Source organism: Ixodes scapularis, unplaced genomic scaffold (assembly GCF_016920785.2).
Source record: "Ixodes scapularis isolate PalLabHiFi unplaced genomic scaffold, ASM1692078v2 PGA_scaffold1__304_contigs__length_218370807, whole genome shotgun sequence".
Lineage (NCBI taxonomy): Eukaryota > Metazoa > Arthropoda > Arachnida > Ixodida > Ixodidae > Ixodes > Ixodes scapularis.
In genome coordinates, this window is record NW_024609846.1 from 120,779,417 (window position 1) to 120,799,633 (window position 20,217).

Genomic DNA, 20,217 nt, shown 5'->3' on the forward strand with positions numbered 1-20,217 from the left:
TAAACGCGTGCCTCATCGACCACTGATTCCGTCGGCTGCTCCTTCGCCTTATAAACCCGCCATTTTTAAGGCACGCCTTTCCTCAATTATCACCTCAGCAATAATGCATTTAACAAGAATTTTTTTTGCTTTTTTACTCATTTCATTCTTCAAATTTAATTTGAATGGTTCAAGGGGTGAATCTTTTTGTTGCAAGTATCAAGTTGCAAGTCCACGCTGTAATTATTTACGACGATCGATAGAACAGCCTGATCATCAAGGCTTCCTAACGATCGTGTTTTCGCTTCTTCACATAGCTACGCAAAAACAGTAATAATGATGACTAGTTCGACTGTCTTTGCGAGTAATAATTACTAACTCAACTTGTTTGGCTAGTATCAATCGAATTATATTGTCTGTGGCGTAAATTATGCAGTAAACAGTTAGTAGAAAGGTTAGCAGACGGTTGGTAGCTGCCTGCATTTACTAACTATTGCTGACTTTTTTTTTTTTTTTTTTTGAAGAGTGTAGTGCTTGAGAAATTTAGACATTATATGGTTATTGCAGCGGCGACTTGGTGTTGCACATTTGTTGTCAACCTACCTTCAAACGCAGGATTGGGATCACGCCGGTGCTTCTCAACCTGCTTGAGGAAGCCATCGATGAAGTCTCGGGTCACGTCTGCCTGTATTGTGTCTTCGTGTTGTTTAACTTGATACCTTACAACAAAAACAAACAAATTAAAACTTTATGTAGTATGACATGGACATTCCTCAATGGTTTATTTTTATTTATTTTTTTTTATTCTGGCGAGTATCTCTGGTTATCTGAGGTGGCAAGCCTAATGCAACTGCTTATATTTTTAATAAACTTGCTAGTGAACACCTTTATCACTTAAATGTTGGATTGGTTTTATCTTGTCTAAGGAGGCTGAAAGTATTCTGATGGTTTAGGCAAGAGAAGTTTTGAAATTTTTCTCTAATAATGTTGACCCAGTGCCAGCAGTTCCAACACACCTTCGTTGTTCCTATTATATATATTAATTTAATTTAAAATTATTGGAAATTGTATTTCTGTATTGTTATATGTTTATTTAGTATATCTTGAAAGCCCTATCATAGGGCATTACACAATAGATGGGCTACTGAAACTTGTCAACTAACAAGATACTAATACAGAAACGAACAAAAGTGATTCATGCAAAGAAATAAACTAGGAACACGTAATCACCTCAATAGTTATAAAAACGCACAGAGTACATGTAGTCGCCCAGTATATATCTAAAAGTATATATATATACATATATATACATATTCTTACGAAGAGGAAGGAAACAAAGACGGACAATCAGGCAGGGAGAAAAGGAAGAAGTGCCCAATCGCCGGATCCCTCAAGTTCGAAGCACCCACCTCATCCTTCTCCTACAACCCTCCTTAATCGTCTGTAAATAAAGCATCTTTCACCGTAACATTCTTTGGTGGAGGTGCGGATCGGCCCCGACCTGGACACACGAAGCAGACGTCGCCAACCTCCCACCGACATGACTTCCAGTTCCGAAACACCACCCGAAGGCGCTCAAGCTCCGCCGCAGCCTTCACTGGTTATCGCCAAACCGCGAGATCCTGGCCTTTTCACCGGCACAGGAGACCAGGAGGTTGAAGACTGGATAGACCTCTATGAAAGAGTAAGTGTCCACAACCGCTGGGATGGCACTATCATGCTGGCGAATATCATATTCTACTTGCGTGATACCGCCCGAACATGGTTTGAAACACATGAAGAGGAACTAACGTCGTGGGACCTCTGCAAAGCCAAGCTTCAGGACCTCTTCGGACGTCCAACCGGTCGCAAGCTCTCGGCCAAGCGAAAGTTGGCATCCAGAGTCCAAACATCGACCGAGTCATATGTGACCTACATCCAAGACGTCCTATCTCTGTGCAGGAAAGCGAACCCCGAAATGCCAGAAATCGAACGGATGGAACACATCCTCAAAGGCATCGCAGATGATGCCTTCCAGCTACTTGTCATTAAAGATTGCTCGACTGTCGACGACGTCCTGAAAGAGTGCCGCAGGTTCGAAGCTGCAAAGACTCGCAGGATAGCGCACAAATTCAACCGTTTGCCAAACACCCCGGCAACATCATCTTGTGAAGATCCTGATACTAACACAGAGCGCATCACGAAAATCGTCCGCCGAGAATTGGAGGCGATGATGCCCGCTGACGGTGTTTCCCCGTCTCCCCGCTCATCGACTAGCGAGTTATCCATCGCCGCCGTCAAAACTGTCGTTAGGCAAGAAATAGAGAAGTTCGGCGGCTCGCCGCGTCCAAGTCTTCGACCATCATTTGATCAACAGGCACAGACACCCCAATGCTGCGCCTGTGAATCTTCAACTGCGACGCCATCCTTCAGACTGTACCACCGACGTGATCCCGCCACGTGGAGGACCCCCGACAACCGACCCATTTGTTTTACTTGCGGTATGGCTGGTCACGTCGCCCGCTACTGTCGAAATCGCTGGAACAACCGACAACCAAACAACCGGACGTCTCTACCTACCGATGGCGGTCGTTATTACAATAGAAACTTCGCTTCACCCTCTGATGACTACCCAAGCCAAGATGCAACATTCTATCGCTCATCGCGGAACCCTCGCCCTCAGTCGCCGCGTCGCCGCCAATCATTGTCCCCACTCGTTCGCCGCCCCGTTTCACCGTCCCATGATCTTCGACCCTCGGAAAACTGAACCATGCAGCTTCAGGAGGTGAGGCTGCATCACAGTTTATAGCCGCAAATCCTCTACAGAATATCGTCGCTACATCTCATAATCGACTCATGGTTCATATTGACGGTATTAGCGCATTAGCCCTTGTCGACACTGGAGCCGCAATTTCCATAATGCGCGAAGACCTCCGACGACGCTTACGAAAAGTACTGACGCCACCTGACACAAAAACGCTCCGCGGTGCAGATGGCGGCATTATTTCACCTCATGGCATGTGCGGCGCTCGCCTAATTGTTAACAACAAGACTACCTTCATCCTTTTTACAGTCCTTATAACCTGTCCCTACGAGATCATCCTCGGCTGGGACTTTCTCTCCTCACATTCGGCCCTCATCGACTGTGCCAAAGGCGAGATTGAGCTCGATACCAGTGAGTCCTGCGACGTTTCTGACTCGGTTGTGTCCAGATTATGTTGTCTTGAGACATCACGCATTCCTCCCTTGTCTGCTGCCGCCATAAATGTCACAACGACCCACTCGATCCAAGACGGTGACTACATTATCACACCGAATATGAGCATCTTGCTTGAAAGGCAACTTGCATTACCACACTGCGTCGCAACTATCCAAAGTGGTGCCACAGATTTATGGGTAGTCAATATTGGTCAGAGTCATCAAATATTACCGAAAGGTATGACTATTGCGCGAAGTTTCCCTACAATCAATTGTGTCGTCGCAGCCATTTCCGAGGAACAATCAGAAAGCACCGTCGCAACGCAACTATCGAGCCCTGCCTTGGCCAGCATTACAACCATGATTGATCCGACTTTGGACGAAGATAAGACCCATCAACTTCACGACCTACTTTCCAAGTACCACACCATCTTTGACTTTCCAAGTCGTCCTCTTGGCCAGACAAATGCAGTTACTCACCGAATCGACACCGGTACTGAACCTCCAATCCACCACCGTCCTTACCGAGTATCACCGAGCGAACGCCGCGCTATCCAACATGAAGTTAATAAGATGCTGTCACAAAACGTTGTCCAGTCCTCGTCAAGTCCTTGGTCCTCTCCTGTCGTCTTAGTAAAAAAGAAGGACGGATCATGGCGCTTCTGCGTCGATTACCGCAAATTAAACAAGATAACAAAAAAAGATGTGTACCCTCTGCCCCGTATCGACGATACTCTCGATTGCTTATATGGCGCTGAATATTTTTCCTGCATTGACCTACGCTCGGGGTATTGGCAGATCAGCGTCGACGTATCGGACCGCGAGAAAACTGCGTTCATCACACCTGATGGACTCTTCGAATTTAAGGTGATGCCCTTTGGCCTTTGCAATGCGCCAGCCACGTTCGAAAGAATGATGGATCGTCTCCTCAAAGGCCTAAAATGGGTAACCTGCTTATGCTACCTCGATGATGTAATCATTTTCTCTGACTCATTCTCCAAGCACCTCGAACGTGTGCAGCAAGTTCTTGAAGTTTTTCAACAATCTGGCCTACAACTCAACTCATCAAAATGTCGGTTCGGAAGTCAGCAAATTAAAGTCCTGGGACATCTCGTCGACAAAAATGGTATCCTCCCAGACCCAGAAAAAATTCAGGCAGTCAAAGATTTTCCCAAACCTCAATCAACGAAAGACGTTAGGAGTTTTTTGGGGCTTTGCTCCTACTTTCGCCGCTTCATTCGAGACTTTGCACACATCGCGCTACCACTGTCCTCTCTCCTCAAGAAGAATCAACCTTTCGAATGGCACCATCAACACCACTCGTCGTTCGGACATCTCAAGGCTGCTTTGACATCAAGCCCCATTCTTGGACATTTCGACGACACGGCACCCACCGAAATTCGAGCCGATGCCAGTGGTCACGGCATCGGAGCTGTTCTTGCGCAACATCAACTTGGTACAGAACGAGTAATTGCCTACGCCAGCCGCCTCCTTTCGCCAGCTGAACGTAATTACACCATTTCTGAGAGGGAATGCTTGGCTGTGGTATGGTCAATTTGTAAATTTCGGCCATACCTCTTCGGGCGTCCCTTTCGTGTCATAACTGATCACCACGCGCTCTGCTGGCTGTCGTCCTTGAAAGATCCCATTGGCCGCCTCGGCCGCTGGTCGCTTCGACTTCAAGAATACGACTTTACCATCGTATACAGATCCGGAAAAATGCACCAAGATGCTGACTGTTTGTCCCGCTACCCAGTGAGCCCAGTCGATTCCTCAGATGACACTGAACTGCCTGTCCTTCCAATCTCAGACCTCCTCAACCTTGCCCAGGAACAACGCCGTGACCCAGCTCTTCGAGCTCACATTGAACATCTAACGTCAAACCTAAACCAGCCACCCTCAGGACTCTTTCGCATTCGAAACGACATCCTATACCGGCAAAATTTCAGACCAGATGGATTACCGTGGCTTGTAGTTGTTCCTAAACACCTAAGGATAACTATTCTCAACGAACTACACGACGTCCCTTCATCAGGTCATCTCGGTCTGCTTCGCACCTACACAAAGGTTAAGGAACGTTTTTATTGGCCTGGCATGTATCAAACTGTTAAGAAATATGTCTCCTCATGTGACCCTTGTCAACGTCGAAAGAAACCGCATACTCGACCATCAGGACTCCTTCAACCATTGCACCCTCCGCTCAGCCCATTCCAGCGACTCGGAGTTGATTTCCTAGGACCATTTCCTTTGTCACGCACTGACAACCGCTGGATCGCAGTTGCAATAGACCACACCACTCGTTATGCGATCACCCGCGCCCTTCCAACTAGTACTGCTGTTGACCTAGCCAATTTCATATTGGAGGACGTCATATTGAAGTACGGAGCTCCCCGAGAACTTCTCAGCGATCGTGGACGTTCTTTCCTCTCGCGCGTAGTCTCAGAAATCTTGCAATCCTGCTCCGTACGCCATCAAGTCACCACCTCTTATCTTCCACAAACAAATGGATTGACCGAGCGATTGAACAGGACATTATCCGACATGCTGTCTATGTACGTCTCGTCCGATCACAGCAATTGGGACGCCGCCTTACCCTATATCACTTTTGCATATAATTCTTCACGCCACGACACAACGGGTTTTACCCCATTTTATCTACTCTTCGGCCGTGAACCTCCCTTAATGATTGATTCTCTCCTTCCACTTCAACCAGACGCTTCGCTAACAGCATTCACATCCGATGCAGTAAGTCGAGCCGAAGACGCCCGCCAATTAGCTCGTCTACGCACACTCGATTCTCAAGAGCGCCAGTGCACTCGGTATGACAGTTCCCACCAGCATGTTAGTTTTTCTCCCGGAGATCTTGTCCTTCTTTGGACACCGCAGCGCCATGTCGGATTGGCCGACAAGCTACAACATCGTTACATTGGACCCTACCGGATCTGCCACAAATCTAGTGACGTCACCTATGTAATAGAACCCCTCCATCAACAAAACGACGGACGCCGCAAACAACGAGACACAGTGCACGTGCTCCGTCTAAAGCCATACATCGCACCGTCGGCCCCGTAGCTCAACGACGAGACGTCGTTTTCTTACCGAGGGGGGTAATCTTACGAAGAGGAAGGAAACAAAGACGGACAATCAGGCAGGGAGAAAAGGAAGAAGTGCCCAATCGCCGGATCCCTCAAGTTCGAAGCACCCACCTCATCCTTCTCCTACAACCCTCCTTAATCGTCTGTAAATAAAGCATCTTTCACCGTAACAATATATATATATATATATATACATATATACACGCTGAGAAGGTTCAACGGGCCGGTTGGACGTGAAACGAAAGTTGAGGAGTTCCAGGAAAGGCCGGATGGTATGTAAAATGCCCTTTTCTTCTAGTTGACGTTTGGTCCTGGTATCGAACCAGGGACCTCTGCATTACCAGTGGAGCGCTTTACCAACTGAGTTAACCAGGAGGTAGACGTCAATAGAACAAACGTGTTTTATCAGCTGCCCCCCGTCTAACACCAACAAGAGTGAATGGTTTGCATTTTTAAGGTTATGATGATAATGAAATTAAATGCAAGCGATGAAAGCGAGATGGACAAGAATTACAAAAATAATCCCTGGAGAAGGGGAAGGGGGTCCCAATAAAGGACAAACACATATCTCCAAACACAGCTAGGTGACTTGTGCACGACCGAAAGAACCCGCCTGGTCCAGGGCACACTCTGCTTATAGCCAGTTACAGGCTAAAAAAGTTTTCGAGGCAACGACGGCTGGGGAGGAGGAAGCAGACGGAACACTGGAGAGAAGAGGGGGTTTCCTCCCCTGCTCTCTAGCATTCCGTTTGCTTCCTCCTCCCCAGCCGTCCTTTCCCTCGAAAACTTTTCTTAACCTGTAACCAGACTTGGACGTAGTTCAACTACTCTACTCAAAGTACTGTAGTTTAACTACTTTTCCGAGTAACTTGGTAACTTTCAATTACAACTTGATTTGGGTAATTAGTAGTTTAATTTAACTACATTTTTCAGGTAACTTCTACTCAAATTACTAACTGCTTTCAAAATCTAGTGCTAATTTTGCTCATCACGAAAATTTGAGCGCAGAAATAAATAAGACGCCGGCAGATGAAGTGCGCATTCCCCGAAAAAGGGGCCCCCTTACATTCCGTTCCCACGCACTTATACTCGGCAGCCGTAGAAACTGCATCACAGACGTCGTTGGCCCAAGGTGGCGACGGGCAGCCAAAACATAACACCGGCGCTCAGGAACGCAGAAAGAGGTGCTTAACAAGCCCTGGACGGGTATTGACCTAATCCGGTAATGCACGCAGGCGCCGCGTCTCCAGCTGCAACCATGAAAGACACTCCGAAGGTTGTTGTTGTTTTCGTGTTGTCTGTCTTTAGTGAGTTCTGCCTCAAGCGGTTTGGGGGTTCAACGGGAGGCGCCACTGGAATGACTTTGCTGGGCGCCTGTTCCTATGGTCGCCTCGTCGTCAGTGCATACGCCTTTGCAAAGCCGGACTCCCCCGCGCACAACCCCAGACACGGATAATCAGTTCATGGGAGCACGTTCCCGCGTCCAACTGCAACTGTACGAGCGACGATGCTTGTTCACGTAATCCTTTGCGCCCTTCCGACCTTCCATGCCAGGGAGACCTCCTCTTTGTTGAAAACAATTTACTTGTCGGGCATGTCAGGCGCGTAGGATACCATAGTCGCCTGCGAGGATAGTGAGTTGCCCTTGGGAGATCCTTTTGTTGGACCCGGCGTCAGCGGCGAAGTATACTTCGGTTCATCTTCTGTTAAACCTGAACATTTTTTTTTTTTCAGAAGCGTAGCACTAGCATTGCAAAGAGACGCGCAGTCGTCCGGATGATCTTATCGTCGTGGCGCGAGAGACGACGATGAGATCGTCGTGTCTCGCGCAAGGGTCAGGCGAGTGCACCTGACCCTTGACGGTCAGGTGCACTCGCTCAGCCTACTCTCAGAACGTCGAAAGAATTAAGAGGGGCCAGTCATAACAATCTCAACTTGACAAAAAAAAAAAGAAGGAGGGGAGTTTGTTATAAAAGACCCCCTACTCGAGGCGAACCTCACATGTTTCGTCATGGACACCTAAGATTCCGACACTCGCTTACCCGACCCTGCACAGCCTGTTTCTCAAATTCAACGCTACCATTGGGCGCGTTCAGTAGCGGCCCCGGAGTCAAGGAGTCACTGACTCCTTCCACTGGACGGCCAAAAGTCATTTCCGGTGCACGTAACTCCGGGGCTTCGGAGTCAAGCTCCGAAGCACCGAGTCCGGAGACGGTGCACGTAGAGTCAAAGGAGCTAAAATGACGTAATTTCCTGACTGTTGACGATTTCCGGCGCTAAAAGAGGAAAAAACAAACAATATGGCGGGATAAGCTGCTTCGGTTCTGTCGCGGGTGGTTTGCTCGCTTTTGTTAATGAAAAGTGCTCAAGGTGAGACGAATAACGCGTTCGAATATCTTTTTGAGGTAAGGCTCTTTCGGAAAATGCATTGGACCGTATTTTGTCTGGTTTGAATATGCTAATAAACAACGCAAACGTTCATTTGACGCGCCGTCTCTTGATCGCCGTTGCACGGAAACTCGGTAATATTGACGATAGTCCGGTCCGCACTCAACAGAGAAAAACAGGGTATGAACGCGACTTTGGAAGCCGGTTGGACACTCACGCAGAGCATGATACCGATTAATGTTTTGTTTGCGTAGCTAAATCGGGGTGCACGTTGGCTGAGGCTCGCTTCGGCCGACAAAACCTTGATCGCCGAGCGCGGCCGAACTTCCCGTTCGTTACGAAGGGCAGAACAAACTTATGGCCGTATAAAAGTATCGCAACCGGCGGGGCAGATTCGCTGAGCTCGGTATTTTGAGTGTACTGACGACGATTTTTGTCGGCTTTTATAACAGTAGCTGCCTTTGCACCGCCAAGCGAAGGGCTCGATCGCGTTGCATCGCTTCGAACAGCAGCGCTGATGTGTACAATCACCCGCTTTTTCTTCAACGACCTTGTAAAGACTTCTTCAATACCGGCGTCAAATAAAAGCGATCGTGCTCGCCATCGTCTGCTTCCAGTTTATTCGCAGACCGTCTGGCATAGGGGAGGAAGCGGAAGTTGCGTAGAAGCAGGTTTGGAGCCGCGGTTTTTTTTTGCCGTTCAGTAGGCGCTCCGATGACTCCGACTCGAGGCACTCCGTTCGGAGGCGAGGGAGGCGCTACTGAACGCGCCCATTCCATCCAGCGCGTCGGTGGAACGTATTTTCAGCTTGACTGGGGACGTCTTTAGGAAGAAAAGTGGAAAATTCTTCTATTAAGAACTTTCAAAGTTCTTGATAGGATTCGAGCGAATAAACTACTTTGGTGAAATCGTAAGCCATAATATGACTGCATTTATCTTAGGCTCGCAGGGTTTTTCAGGGAACAAAACTGCTGTTCATTCACGGATCAAAACTGCTGTTCAATATAAAAAAGTAACTTCAAAGTAACTTCAAAGTAACTCGCTACTTTGTCCAGTAGTTAGTAGTTTACACAATTACTATTGCAAATGCGTAATTTCTACTCTACTCCAATTACTTTTGGCGTCGATACTCAGTAACTTAACTCAATTACCTTTTTTGAGTAATTTGTACATGTCTGCCTGTAACTGACTATAGCCGGAGCGTGTCCTGGCGAGTGGTGGCGAGGAGTAAAGCCTCCACGGCTCTGCCATGAAGTTTCTCCGGCTCGCCACGACCACGGCACCAATTTGCATACCTCTTAGCAGAATCCTGCGCAGACTTTAATTCGTTACCAGTAATAAAACTACTACTAATCCTTTACATTTGTCAGTAATTTTGAAAGGGAATACTTACATATTTTAGAACTGTAAAGTAATTTATTTATTATTTTAAGTACAGGAATTATTGTTATTCGCTACTTCCCTTCCCCCCCTTTCCCCCCCCCCCTCCCCCTCCCCCCAGGAGGAAAAAGTCGAAAATTTCGAATATTGGCAAAAATAAAGTAGTCAGAAATATTTTTGATAAGGGTAAACTTTGCCGGAATGACACTGTCACGTGCATTTACAGAACGCAAGGCCTGGCATTCTATAGTTGCTTCAAGCCTTTCTTCCCGTCACCTAAAGCCTCGACTCGAATTATTTTTTCGTGGCTTTGTTGTTTGCAATTCCTAACTCGTCAGCTTGCTTGCCCAGAATTCAGAGGGAACCACACTGGTTCAAAGATCAGGTATCTCTGTGCAAACAATATTAGGCGAACTCCCGAGGTCGAAATGTTTCCTTCCAACTGGAAAAAGACGCTCTAATGTGCACGCCAGCTATACTTTAGCGCATCTGTGCGCACCTTCTTTTTGTCCCTTCACTATTTCTTTGCTTCCTTCTAGCCGACAGAAAAAAAGAGATTACTTCTTTATGTGAACTTCAGGGACGAATATAATCGACGCTGGGAACAAAAACGAAGTTTGGTGTGTGTGTGTGTGTGGGGGGGGGGGGGGGGGGGGGGCTTTAGTGAGGTCACAGCGTCTCAATGGGGCAACAAGAACTTCTTGGCTGTCGAAAGGGTGGGAATGGCTCTGCGAGCACGTTGTATTCTAGCCACCCAATCTAGAACCCAGTCACGTGTCCAGGTGGCAGCACCTATTTGGAAAAAGGTGGACTGAAAAAGTGTTCAGCGCGGTGGACGACATCGTCACATGGAAACGCGGCAAGATATCCGATTAGACTTTTGGGAGCAAGATGTTGCTCAAGGTCAGAAAAGTGTGAGTGGCGGAAACAATAAACGCTTTCATACCACTTGTGTTTTGTTTCTTACCCTAGGAAACTAAGTTTGAAAGTAACGCCATGAAAGTAACGAATTGCTTTTTTGAAGTAACGGTCACCTACTTTTATGGAAGTGTAATTGTATCTGTAAAACATAATGAGATAAAACATCGCAAAAAAGTACAAAAGGAAGCGACAAACCGGACAGGACAGCGCTCTGTCTTGTCCGGTCTGTCGCTTTTTTTTTTTTTACCTTTTTGCGCTGTTTTATCTCATCATGTTTAACAACTGCCAACTAGCCCAGCTCTCAACCTTATTATAATATTGTGACTGTAATTAGTTACAATTTAGCCGTGGGTAATTGTAAATGTTATTTCTCACATTTTTTAGTAGCGTGTATGAGTCTGAATCCGCGGACCTGGAACGGACCTCGCTGGACCAGGAAAAAGCGACAATACATCGGTGTTTAAAATCTCAAGAAACGCGGTACTCCAGGTCCACAGACCTATTTTCTGACGTTTACCCACGTAATACACAACAGTCCAGAAATCCGCGGACTTGTCCCCAGACACGTTCCTGTGATCCGCGGTCCAGCTCTTGAGTTTTGCATGCTTTTATCGCCTGGAACATGGCGAATTTTTAAGCGCAGAAAACGTGACATCTCCGATTTTGTGGGAACTTGTGCGGGGACAAGTTCGTCTTGTGAATACACCTTTACCTGATGAAGTCGATCATCGCGAGACGACATTTGCGCATAGCACCCGTCCTCGTGAAGGGCAGCTTGGCTTCAAATCGGCAGAGCCACTGCGGTTTGAATTGGATTATCGGTGCGCAGTGGACTCGCTGCATGTAATCCGTGGCGAGCTGTGCCAGGTATTTTCGCTTGGGGTCGCCTAGAGGGTATCTGGTTCCAAACAAGAGGGCGCTTGTAACGTTCATCAGGCTTTGGAGGATCAACTCGAGAACAGGGACACCACGTTCTTTGGTTCCGTCGATCTCGTTGACAAAGTCAAACAGTTCCTCCTGAAATAAAAAAAAAAAAATAAGGAATACTCCAGCGCATACACACGGTTTTGCGAATGCTGTGAAATAAAACTCTTATTGAAGATGTGAACATTTATCACAATTTAGACAGACTGGAGAAATTATTTCCCTTTTTGGGGAGAGCGACGCCAGAGGGCCCATTCTTTCCAGCGATGTGAGCAGGAATGAGCGAGCGACCACCAAAGTCAAATATCGGGGTTTTGCGTGCCAACCCAACGAAGGGCATCTGGCACACCACTGCAGAGGACTGGGGATTCATTTCGAACACCGGGTGATCTTTTGATGGGGAACCGAAACCTCGATTACACGGCACCTTTTTCCGCAATGCGCCTCCATCAGATTGCGGGGACCTCGGCTGGGATCCGAACCTGCATGCAACCTAGGAATCTGTTGGCCGGCGCTCTGCATAGGTGTCACCGGGGCGACTTTTTTTCTTCTTCTAAATTGCATGCACGCACAATTGGTGTCCGTTCAAGTTAAACATATTGAAAATTCGCGCACAAATAGACAAGGACAAAAGAGGAACGAGCACAGAACACAGACAGGCGTGCTCACCACTCTGATATCATAGGTGAAAAGAAGAACGATGAAGCAAGACTCAAGCAGGGGATACCGGCACCAGGGAGGATGCCAGAGTTGTGAGTACGCGCGTGTCTGAGTTCTGTGTTCTTTTCCATTTTGTCCTTGTTTCTGTGTCCGCAAATTTTCATTATGTTCAACGTTTACCAACACGCCCAGTTTACAGTCATACTACAGGTTAGGTTAAAAGTGCGCTGCACGACTTTTGTATGTCAGATTAAAAAGCACGGATTTCCAAGAGCACACCCCAAAATAATTCGGTTCATGTGTAAACAAAAACTCTTTACACTCGTTTGACAAGGTTGAAAAAAGAAAATCTTCTTTTGCGCTCGGGTCGGCATGCCGTACTGCCATGCGCGACCGCCATATGATGCACAGCCCCAAAAGAAAAAAATATCGAATGGCACACAGTCGTCATTTTTGACATTCAAATAGCGTATGCTCAATGAGCTAACACTAAAGCCTTTCTTCAAACTTCTCTGTAGGACGCCCCTTCAAATAAATTGCGGTGGCTTAGCTTGGCTATGCCAGGATATACGTAGCGTGAGCTTATGCGCACAAAATGAGAGGCGCTATAAAGCGGCTCCGGTGCAGCGTCAGACTTGGCTACTGCGCAACGGAGGCGCACAGCTGGGCACACGGGGGCGCCAGTGCGTCTGCCGCGGCTATGACGTCACTCCTCTGGAATGCGCACACCGGCGAGGCGGGCGCGGCGACGGCGGAGCGCGCGGCGGCGGCAGCTCCGGCGCGCCAGCTGTGCGCCGTGTGACGTCAATGCTCCTCGCGCATGCTCAGCACGGAGCACGGCTCATTGTGCGAGCCACGCGAAATTGCTCAACCTCGGCCAGTGTAGCTCACGCTACAAAAAGGCGTCAAAACAAAATACGTGCTTGATGGTCTCAGGTTGTTAACACACCGGGCATGTCACCGAGGTGACTACGAACACAGACCTTTTGAACCATTGTGCACCTACAAACCTCTATCCTTATTTTATAAACAAGCAGTTCAACGCGATAATTCTGAAGATCATGTCTAATCAACAGACCTGCTCTGTTTTATGTCAATGATTATTAGGTAAGCCGTTACACTTACCTTGATATGCTCTTCCATTGATGTCTTTCCGAAACCCAGATCTCGAAGCACGCGAAGACTGAAACTTCTATGTTTTGTCGACGCATCCCCACCAAGATTGAACATACCTGATAGAAAGCAAGTGTGAAACTTATTTACTCTTGATGCCTAGGGTCACACTGTCTTTGTGAGCGCCAGGATATGCGTATCACTACCTTCTTGACAACAGACGCTACTTTCAACCGAAAAAACGATTGATTTCAAGAACTCGCGAAATAAATAAATCGCAATTTTCACTTTACAACGTTTTACCTCCTTCATCCCTTGCATTGATTCATACCTGTTTACGCTGTTCGTCCCTTAGCGAAAACAGGGTGTACCTCAAGTACATTCCAAATGTATTTAACACACGTATTTACTTCATTTTAGTCACATATTTTGGCCACCCCTGCATCCATTCAATCGCAAAGCAAGAGCGAGAGAGAGAGAGAGAGAAACATATTTATTGGAAAGATCAAGAGGTTATCCTGCGGGAATTTCCAGGATTGCTATCTTCATACATGGAAAGGGGGAAAGAAGCAAAAAAATAAAAAAAAGAAAGAGAACGTTGAGATAGGGCTGTCAGTTACTTTTGGAGCGTGTACTACAGTGTTTTATCTAGTTTGGCCGCTTGGAAACAACGAATCACTGAGCTCGTCAACTTGACTCTTTGCGATGCTGATGGCCATGGCCCCAGGAGACGATTGAGCGTTAGCGCTTCTCCGTTGCGGGGATTGGGAGTTTATCATTTTGTTTCTTTGGACAGCGTAGGGGGCGCAGTGGCAAAGGACGTGTTCCGGCGTTTCTACGACGTCACAGCTCTCGCAGATAGAGCCCAGCTGACCGGTGATATTCAGGTAACATTTCGTTGAGGCCACGTTCAGTCGCATTCGGTGAAGGGTGGTTTGTGTCCGACGTTTGAGCCCTCGGAGAGGACGAAAGCTGAGAAAGGGGTCAATCCTATGAAGGTGCCTGTGTTGGTATAATAAATTCGCCCAGAGGGTGTTTACAAGAGCCGCCGTAATACGGTTGGTTGTGGCTCTGGCGTCTGAACGTGAGAATGGAATTACCAGTCTGGATTTAAGATGATGAGCATTCTGGGCTGCAAAGTCCAGCACTTTCGTTCCTTTAATACCGCAATGGCTCGGGATGCACTGAAAATTAGTGTGCGGCCATTATTTACAGCAGGCAGCCGCCTCGGTGGCTCCGAGGCCAGAGCGCCGGCCTAAGGATCCCCGTGTGGCGGGTTCGAATCCCGGCCGAGGTGCCCGCCATCTGACGGAGGCTTATTGCGGACAAGGCGCCGTGTAACCGAGCTTTCGGCTGCACGTCAAAAGATCCCCAGGTGGTCGAAATTAATCCTCAGTCCTCCGCTGGGACGTGCCAGATGCTCGTCGTTGGTTTGGCACGTAAAACCCCCAAATTTGACTTTTTTTTATAGCAGGGGTCTCAAACACGCGGCCCGCGTTCCGCATGCGGCCCGCGACTCGCTGGGAAACGGCCCTCAGGCAACCGGCTGCGAGTCCCGGTTTCCATGTCTCGGGCGCTAGAAATGGCATGTGTCATAGTGATCTCATCTCGTCGATTCATTTTAGCTCAAAAAGTAGCTCTGCTTTTTTAACGTATGCACACATTTTATATTTCTCGGTGTTCATTTGCCCTTTGTTTCGCTTTATTTCTTGCTTCCCAGTTTTTTTTTTTTTTTTTTTTTTTTTTTTTTAATGTACAACAATTGTGCTACTAGTCTGCAACCTTGAGCGATTCGTTGAAGGATGCATGTCGGCTGTGCAAACTCTCGCTTAGCAGGAGCAAGCGCCAAAAATAAAGCTATGAGCTCGCGATTCTCACCTTCAAAAAATATCACAATTAAAAAAAAATCACAATTTGTTCACTGTTATAATAAAAATTGTGATAAATTCAAGAACTGCCAAATTTAATTATTGTTTTTTAAAGACATAACGAGCTGGGAATGACAGATTACTTGCTCTCTTGTTCTATTAAAAATGCCAGCACGTTGGCGGGGCAGTGTAATTTTAATTTCTGTCATCACATCAGGTCACCCAAAGTAGTCATATGAACAAATCAAATTTGAAGATGTCATTGGCAAAACTGTGAGTTTACGAAAAGCATAGGGCACGAGGTCTCTTCTCATTAAAATATTCGAACCCCGCCCCCCCCCCCCCCCCCCCTCCCCCGTTTTACGTTGGCCCTCGGCCTTTCCGTTGTGGGCTATCTGGCCCCACACTTAAATGAGTTTGAGACCACTGATTTATAGCCTTTTTAGGAATTTTTAGGATCTGGTGTACAAGCTGAGCATTGATATTCTTGCTTTTGGTAAATTTAAGGCTCTGAAGAGCTGGCCTTGAATCAGTTAAAAGTGGCCAATTGTTTGGGGCACCCGTAGAAATGAAGTGAATTTCTTCTCTACTCACTACTAGTTCTGCTACCGTCGATGATGTTACATGGCCCAGCTTTCCGTGGAGTATTTTATTTAGTGGTGGTGTAGCAAAGCCGTAGCTAGAAGTTTCGTGAGTAGAAGACTCATCAGTGTGCACTTGAATTCGGGAATGGTGATGCACATTAGTGGTTTCTGGAGAACGTTGCCCCAATACCTCCGTGGAGTATGTTTTCTTGAATGTATCCCTGGAACATCTCGTTTTATAGCAATTACTGAATACATCTATGGTGTTAACAACAATAATTCTGCTGGTTCGAAATCTCGTAGAAGATCCGAGTTGCCGACATTCATAATTTGGAAAAAACCAGACCCGCTTCTGCTGTTTGCGAAATCTGCTAGGTAGTGGTTTCTCTCCCTTGTCAGGTGGCGGAGGCGCGCTCGAGGGATTTCTTGAAGTCTGGGCGCACCAATCGGAACAACCCCAGCCTCAGCGACAGTTCCGACATTCGAGGTGCACCTTGGGAGTCCTATAGACAGGCTCGTAGAGCTTGAGCCTGCATACCCTCCAAGGTTCTCATATTTCTATGGCACATCCCATGAAGTATCGGTAGGCTGTATCGAAGAAAGCCGACTTATGAATCGCATGAGCTGAATAATGCCCCGAAGCTTTCTTTTCAGTTGTTTTATGTACGGTCTCCATGTCAAAGTCTTGTCCATAACTATTCTGAGGAATCTGTGCGTTTTTACATAATATATGAGATAACCATCAAGTGTCAGGCATTACTTATGAACACCCTTTCTTGTAAATGCCATAGCAGCTGACTTTGAAGGGGATCGAGGTGGTCCACGGTGTTGTAAGTAGCTGGAGTTGATCTCAAGTGATTTTTGTAAGCGGATCCGATTAAATTGCTGCGTAATTAATGACGTTCATGTGCAGTTGTCTTCCGCGTAAAGAGTAATGCTGACGTCTTGGGGAAGTTTGTTTACGAGTGCCAGAAGAGTAATACTGAAAAGTGTAGGACTAAGACCTACGCCTTGCGGCACGCCTCGTGATACTGTATGCTCCGTCGTCTTTGCGTCTGCTGCCAGCATGTGAACTGTTCGACAATTTAAGTAGCCTAATATCCACGCGTAGAGACGTCCTTTTATTCCGGCATATCTTCGGGCGTCACGGATAGGCTTGTGACCTACTGAGTCAAACGCGCCTTTTATATAGAAACACAGTGGTAGTCGTTCGTCGCCATGTCCTTCCTTCTTGGATGCTAGTTGTGAGATCAATGACGTTGTCAAGAAAATTCCTCCTTTGTCTGAAGCCTGCCATATACTCAGGGTATATCTCAGATTGTTTAAGGTACCACTCCTGTCGTGTGTGAATCGTTTTTTTTTTTTTCTATCATTTTGCTTACACAAGAAGACAATGCGATTGGGCAGAACGATGATAGGTCCAGAGGCGATTTCCCTTGCTTAAGGATAGGTATGATGCGCAGTGTTTTCCACGCCCGGGGTACCTCGCAGGTTTCTCACAACATGTTGTAGAGTTTCAACCTTTGTTACCCAGATGAGCTCATGCTGATTAAGTTATACCATCCGGTCCGGGAGAAGACGAGCATTTCATTTCGAAAAGTGGGTTTTCCAGTTCATGGGGATCAAATAATTAGCCCATGTAGATACAGGCTCGGATGCGACTATGAGTTTTTACAAGTGCTGCCACCAGATGTGTGACATTTTCTGTGCGTTTTTTGCTGTAGGCTTCAGCCAAAACTAGTTCCGAAACATCTTGCTCAAGTGGTAGTGCCCGGAGAAGGTGATGCCCTTGGGGTGGTGTCCGTAAGCTTCAAGCTAGATTGTATATCTCAGAAAGAGGCTTGAGAGCATCAAAAGTTACGCTATGAGCCCTCCAACGGCGCCTAGCCAGTTTGTCTAGGTGACGTTTTAGACGTTTTTGTTGGCGTCTCGCTTTTCGCATATATTCATGGTCCTGTGTTTTTCTAGCCTTCGAAGTGCTCGAAGTCGTTCGTAATCTGCATCGATGACAGGGTAGGTTCGAGGCAAATTATATGTTTTCGTGGATTGCTTCACAACTTCTTTGATACCATGAAAAAAACTCTTCCTTGCTGTCAAATTAATCACACCCGTTTTCAAAGTTAGTTTTAAAAAGATACCAATCGGTGCGTCTAATTTGAGTGGATTTATTATTTGACCCAAACCCTTTGAGAAGAGTGTACGTTGAAATATGATCGCTGCCATGGCATTTGATGTCTGTGAACCACGTAATAAAATTTGAGAGGCCTGCGCTGGCAGATGTCAAATCCAAGAGGCTTCTCACCGTAGTTCTACGAAAAAAAAAGTAGGACTTCCATCGTTCAGCGAAAAGAGGCCATGCTGATGAGTAAGTGTCGCAAGTAAGGTGCCCCAGATAGTTGTCTTCTCACTTCCCCATAAGGGGTGATGGGCATTAAAGTCCCCCATTAAGATATGCGAAGGAGTGCTTTCAATAATAGAGTTAATAAGTAAAACTGAGTTTTCGGGGGGATATACGCCGTGATTATGGTGAATATACAGCGATCGTCTTTGACTGTCAACGCTACGTACTCTTTGTTAGCGTCAGGTGGAAGTGTCTGAGAAATATAGGTAAGGTCTTTCCCAACCCCGACCAGTACTCGGCTTGAAGCTGTACCTCGCGTCGAGTGAAAAACCTCGTAACCCGATATACGAAAATCACTAGCAATGTTTGATTCCGGCAAGGCTCTGACAGGAAATCGGTAGTTATGGCAAAATTGTCGAAAGTCAGATAGCCGGCTGCGAAGACTCCTTGCATTCCATTAAAAAATAGTTGCTTGTGACCGAATTTGCTCTACTGATAACATGTGTAGGCATGGCGGGAGGGCTTGGACAGAGTGTAAGGTCAGCCACAGCTAAAATTGTTATTGCGATACTTTGAGACGCTGTGCCTTTTATACCTTGTGAAAAAGTTTTTTGGAGTCTGAAAAAAAATTTAAATAGAGGGTGGTAGTACTTGTATGGTGAGAATCGGTAGTGCCCTTGGAGCAAAAATGTATCCTTGAAAGCCAGGGTGTTAGTTTGTGAGTCAAGGGTACAGTGACAGAATTCGGAAAAACCCCTCAAAAAAGACATGTATATTTCCCTGCACGCGGGTTCCCTGAAGTCTGTATTTTTTTGCGATTGAGGCATAACCTGAACAGTGTTCGTTTTTTTTAGTGAAGTGAGCGTGGTAAAACTTCAGAGCATCCCTACAATAAAAAAACTCGACCGAAAGGATCACTTCAATCGCGTGATGAAACGTTGACGCCGGTGGGATTGTTTTCAATATTTGACGAAGAGCGGTGAATACCAGTGGTATTATGGTTTTGAATAACGATGTAGTACCTGTTTCCCCAGCCTGGTTTGGTGCCGAGGTACGCGAATCACAAGGCGCGTGTGAAGTGATGTCTTTGATGTTTTGTTTTTCCTGAAAGAAGGTTTCCGAGCATCTTTGAGTTGTAGTGAACGCTACGGCTCATGATCGTCACTTGTGTTCTCCAGGTTTTTAAGAGGAGGGCACTCCTGCGCATTTAGTGACTGCACATCAATGGTGGTGATTTTGAACGTCGGTTTGCCTCTTTCACCCGTTTCCTTGTTCACCTGACGTTTAGCGTGCACGGCATATTTTGCCTGACGAGAAGTGGGGTTGTGTTCTAGCCGATAGCTTCTAACTTCAGTCTCTCTTACCTTGACTGCATGGGTACTCTGATGTGTTGGAGGCATGCTGTCCTTGACAGTTCACGCAGCTGAGATTGGCTTCACACTTGCCTTCGTGGCGTAGTCCATATCGATAACATAATTGAAACTCTGCTGTGCACGTAGCTCCAATATGTCGAAACTTGTAACATTTGTAGCATTGCAAGGGACATGCTCGGTAGGGGATCACCTCGGTTATTACAAGCCCCACTTTGTCATGTTGAGGAGCCAATTTCCCTGTGAAGTCGACTCGCACTACGGGCGACGTGCTCCCAAGTCGCTTCACCTCTGCTGCGCCAAGGGAGGACTGTAGATGAACCTTAACGTAGTGTTCTGTACAGTCAGGGTCAATGTCTCGCAGATTGCCAAAACAGTTTGAGCGATCTTTCGGCAGAAAGGATCTCATCGGCACTG

At 46.8% G+C, this 20,217-nt stretch overlaps 1 protein-coding gene across 1 annotated transcript in view; it reads right to left on the reverse strand.

Annotated features, from left to right (window-relative positions):
- Window positions 1-19,893, reverse strand: part of LOC120849660 (cytochrome P450 2J2-like) — a 69,884-nt gene extending 49,991 nt beyond the window's left edge. Inside the window, exons 1-5 of the mRNA XM_040221879.1 lie at window positions 19,876-19,893; window positions 19,596-19,737; window positions 13,650-13,756; window positions 11,653-11,957; window positions 583-698 (exon numbers count right to left, since the gene is read on the reverse strand). Coding sequence (XP_040077813.1) covers window positions 583-698; window positions 11,653-11,957; window positions 13,650-13,756; window positions 19,596-19,737; window positions 19,876-19,893 — 688 coding nt within the window. The remainder of the gene's footprint in view (window positions 1-582; window positions 699-11,652; window positions 11,958-13,649; window positions 13,757-19,595; window positions 19,738-19,875) is intronic.
- Window positions 19,894-20,217: the final 324 nt, after the last annotated feature.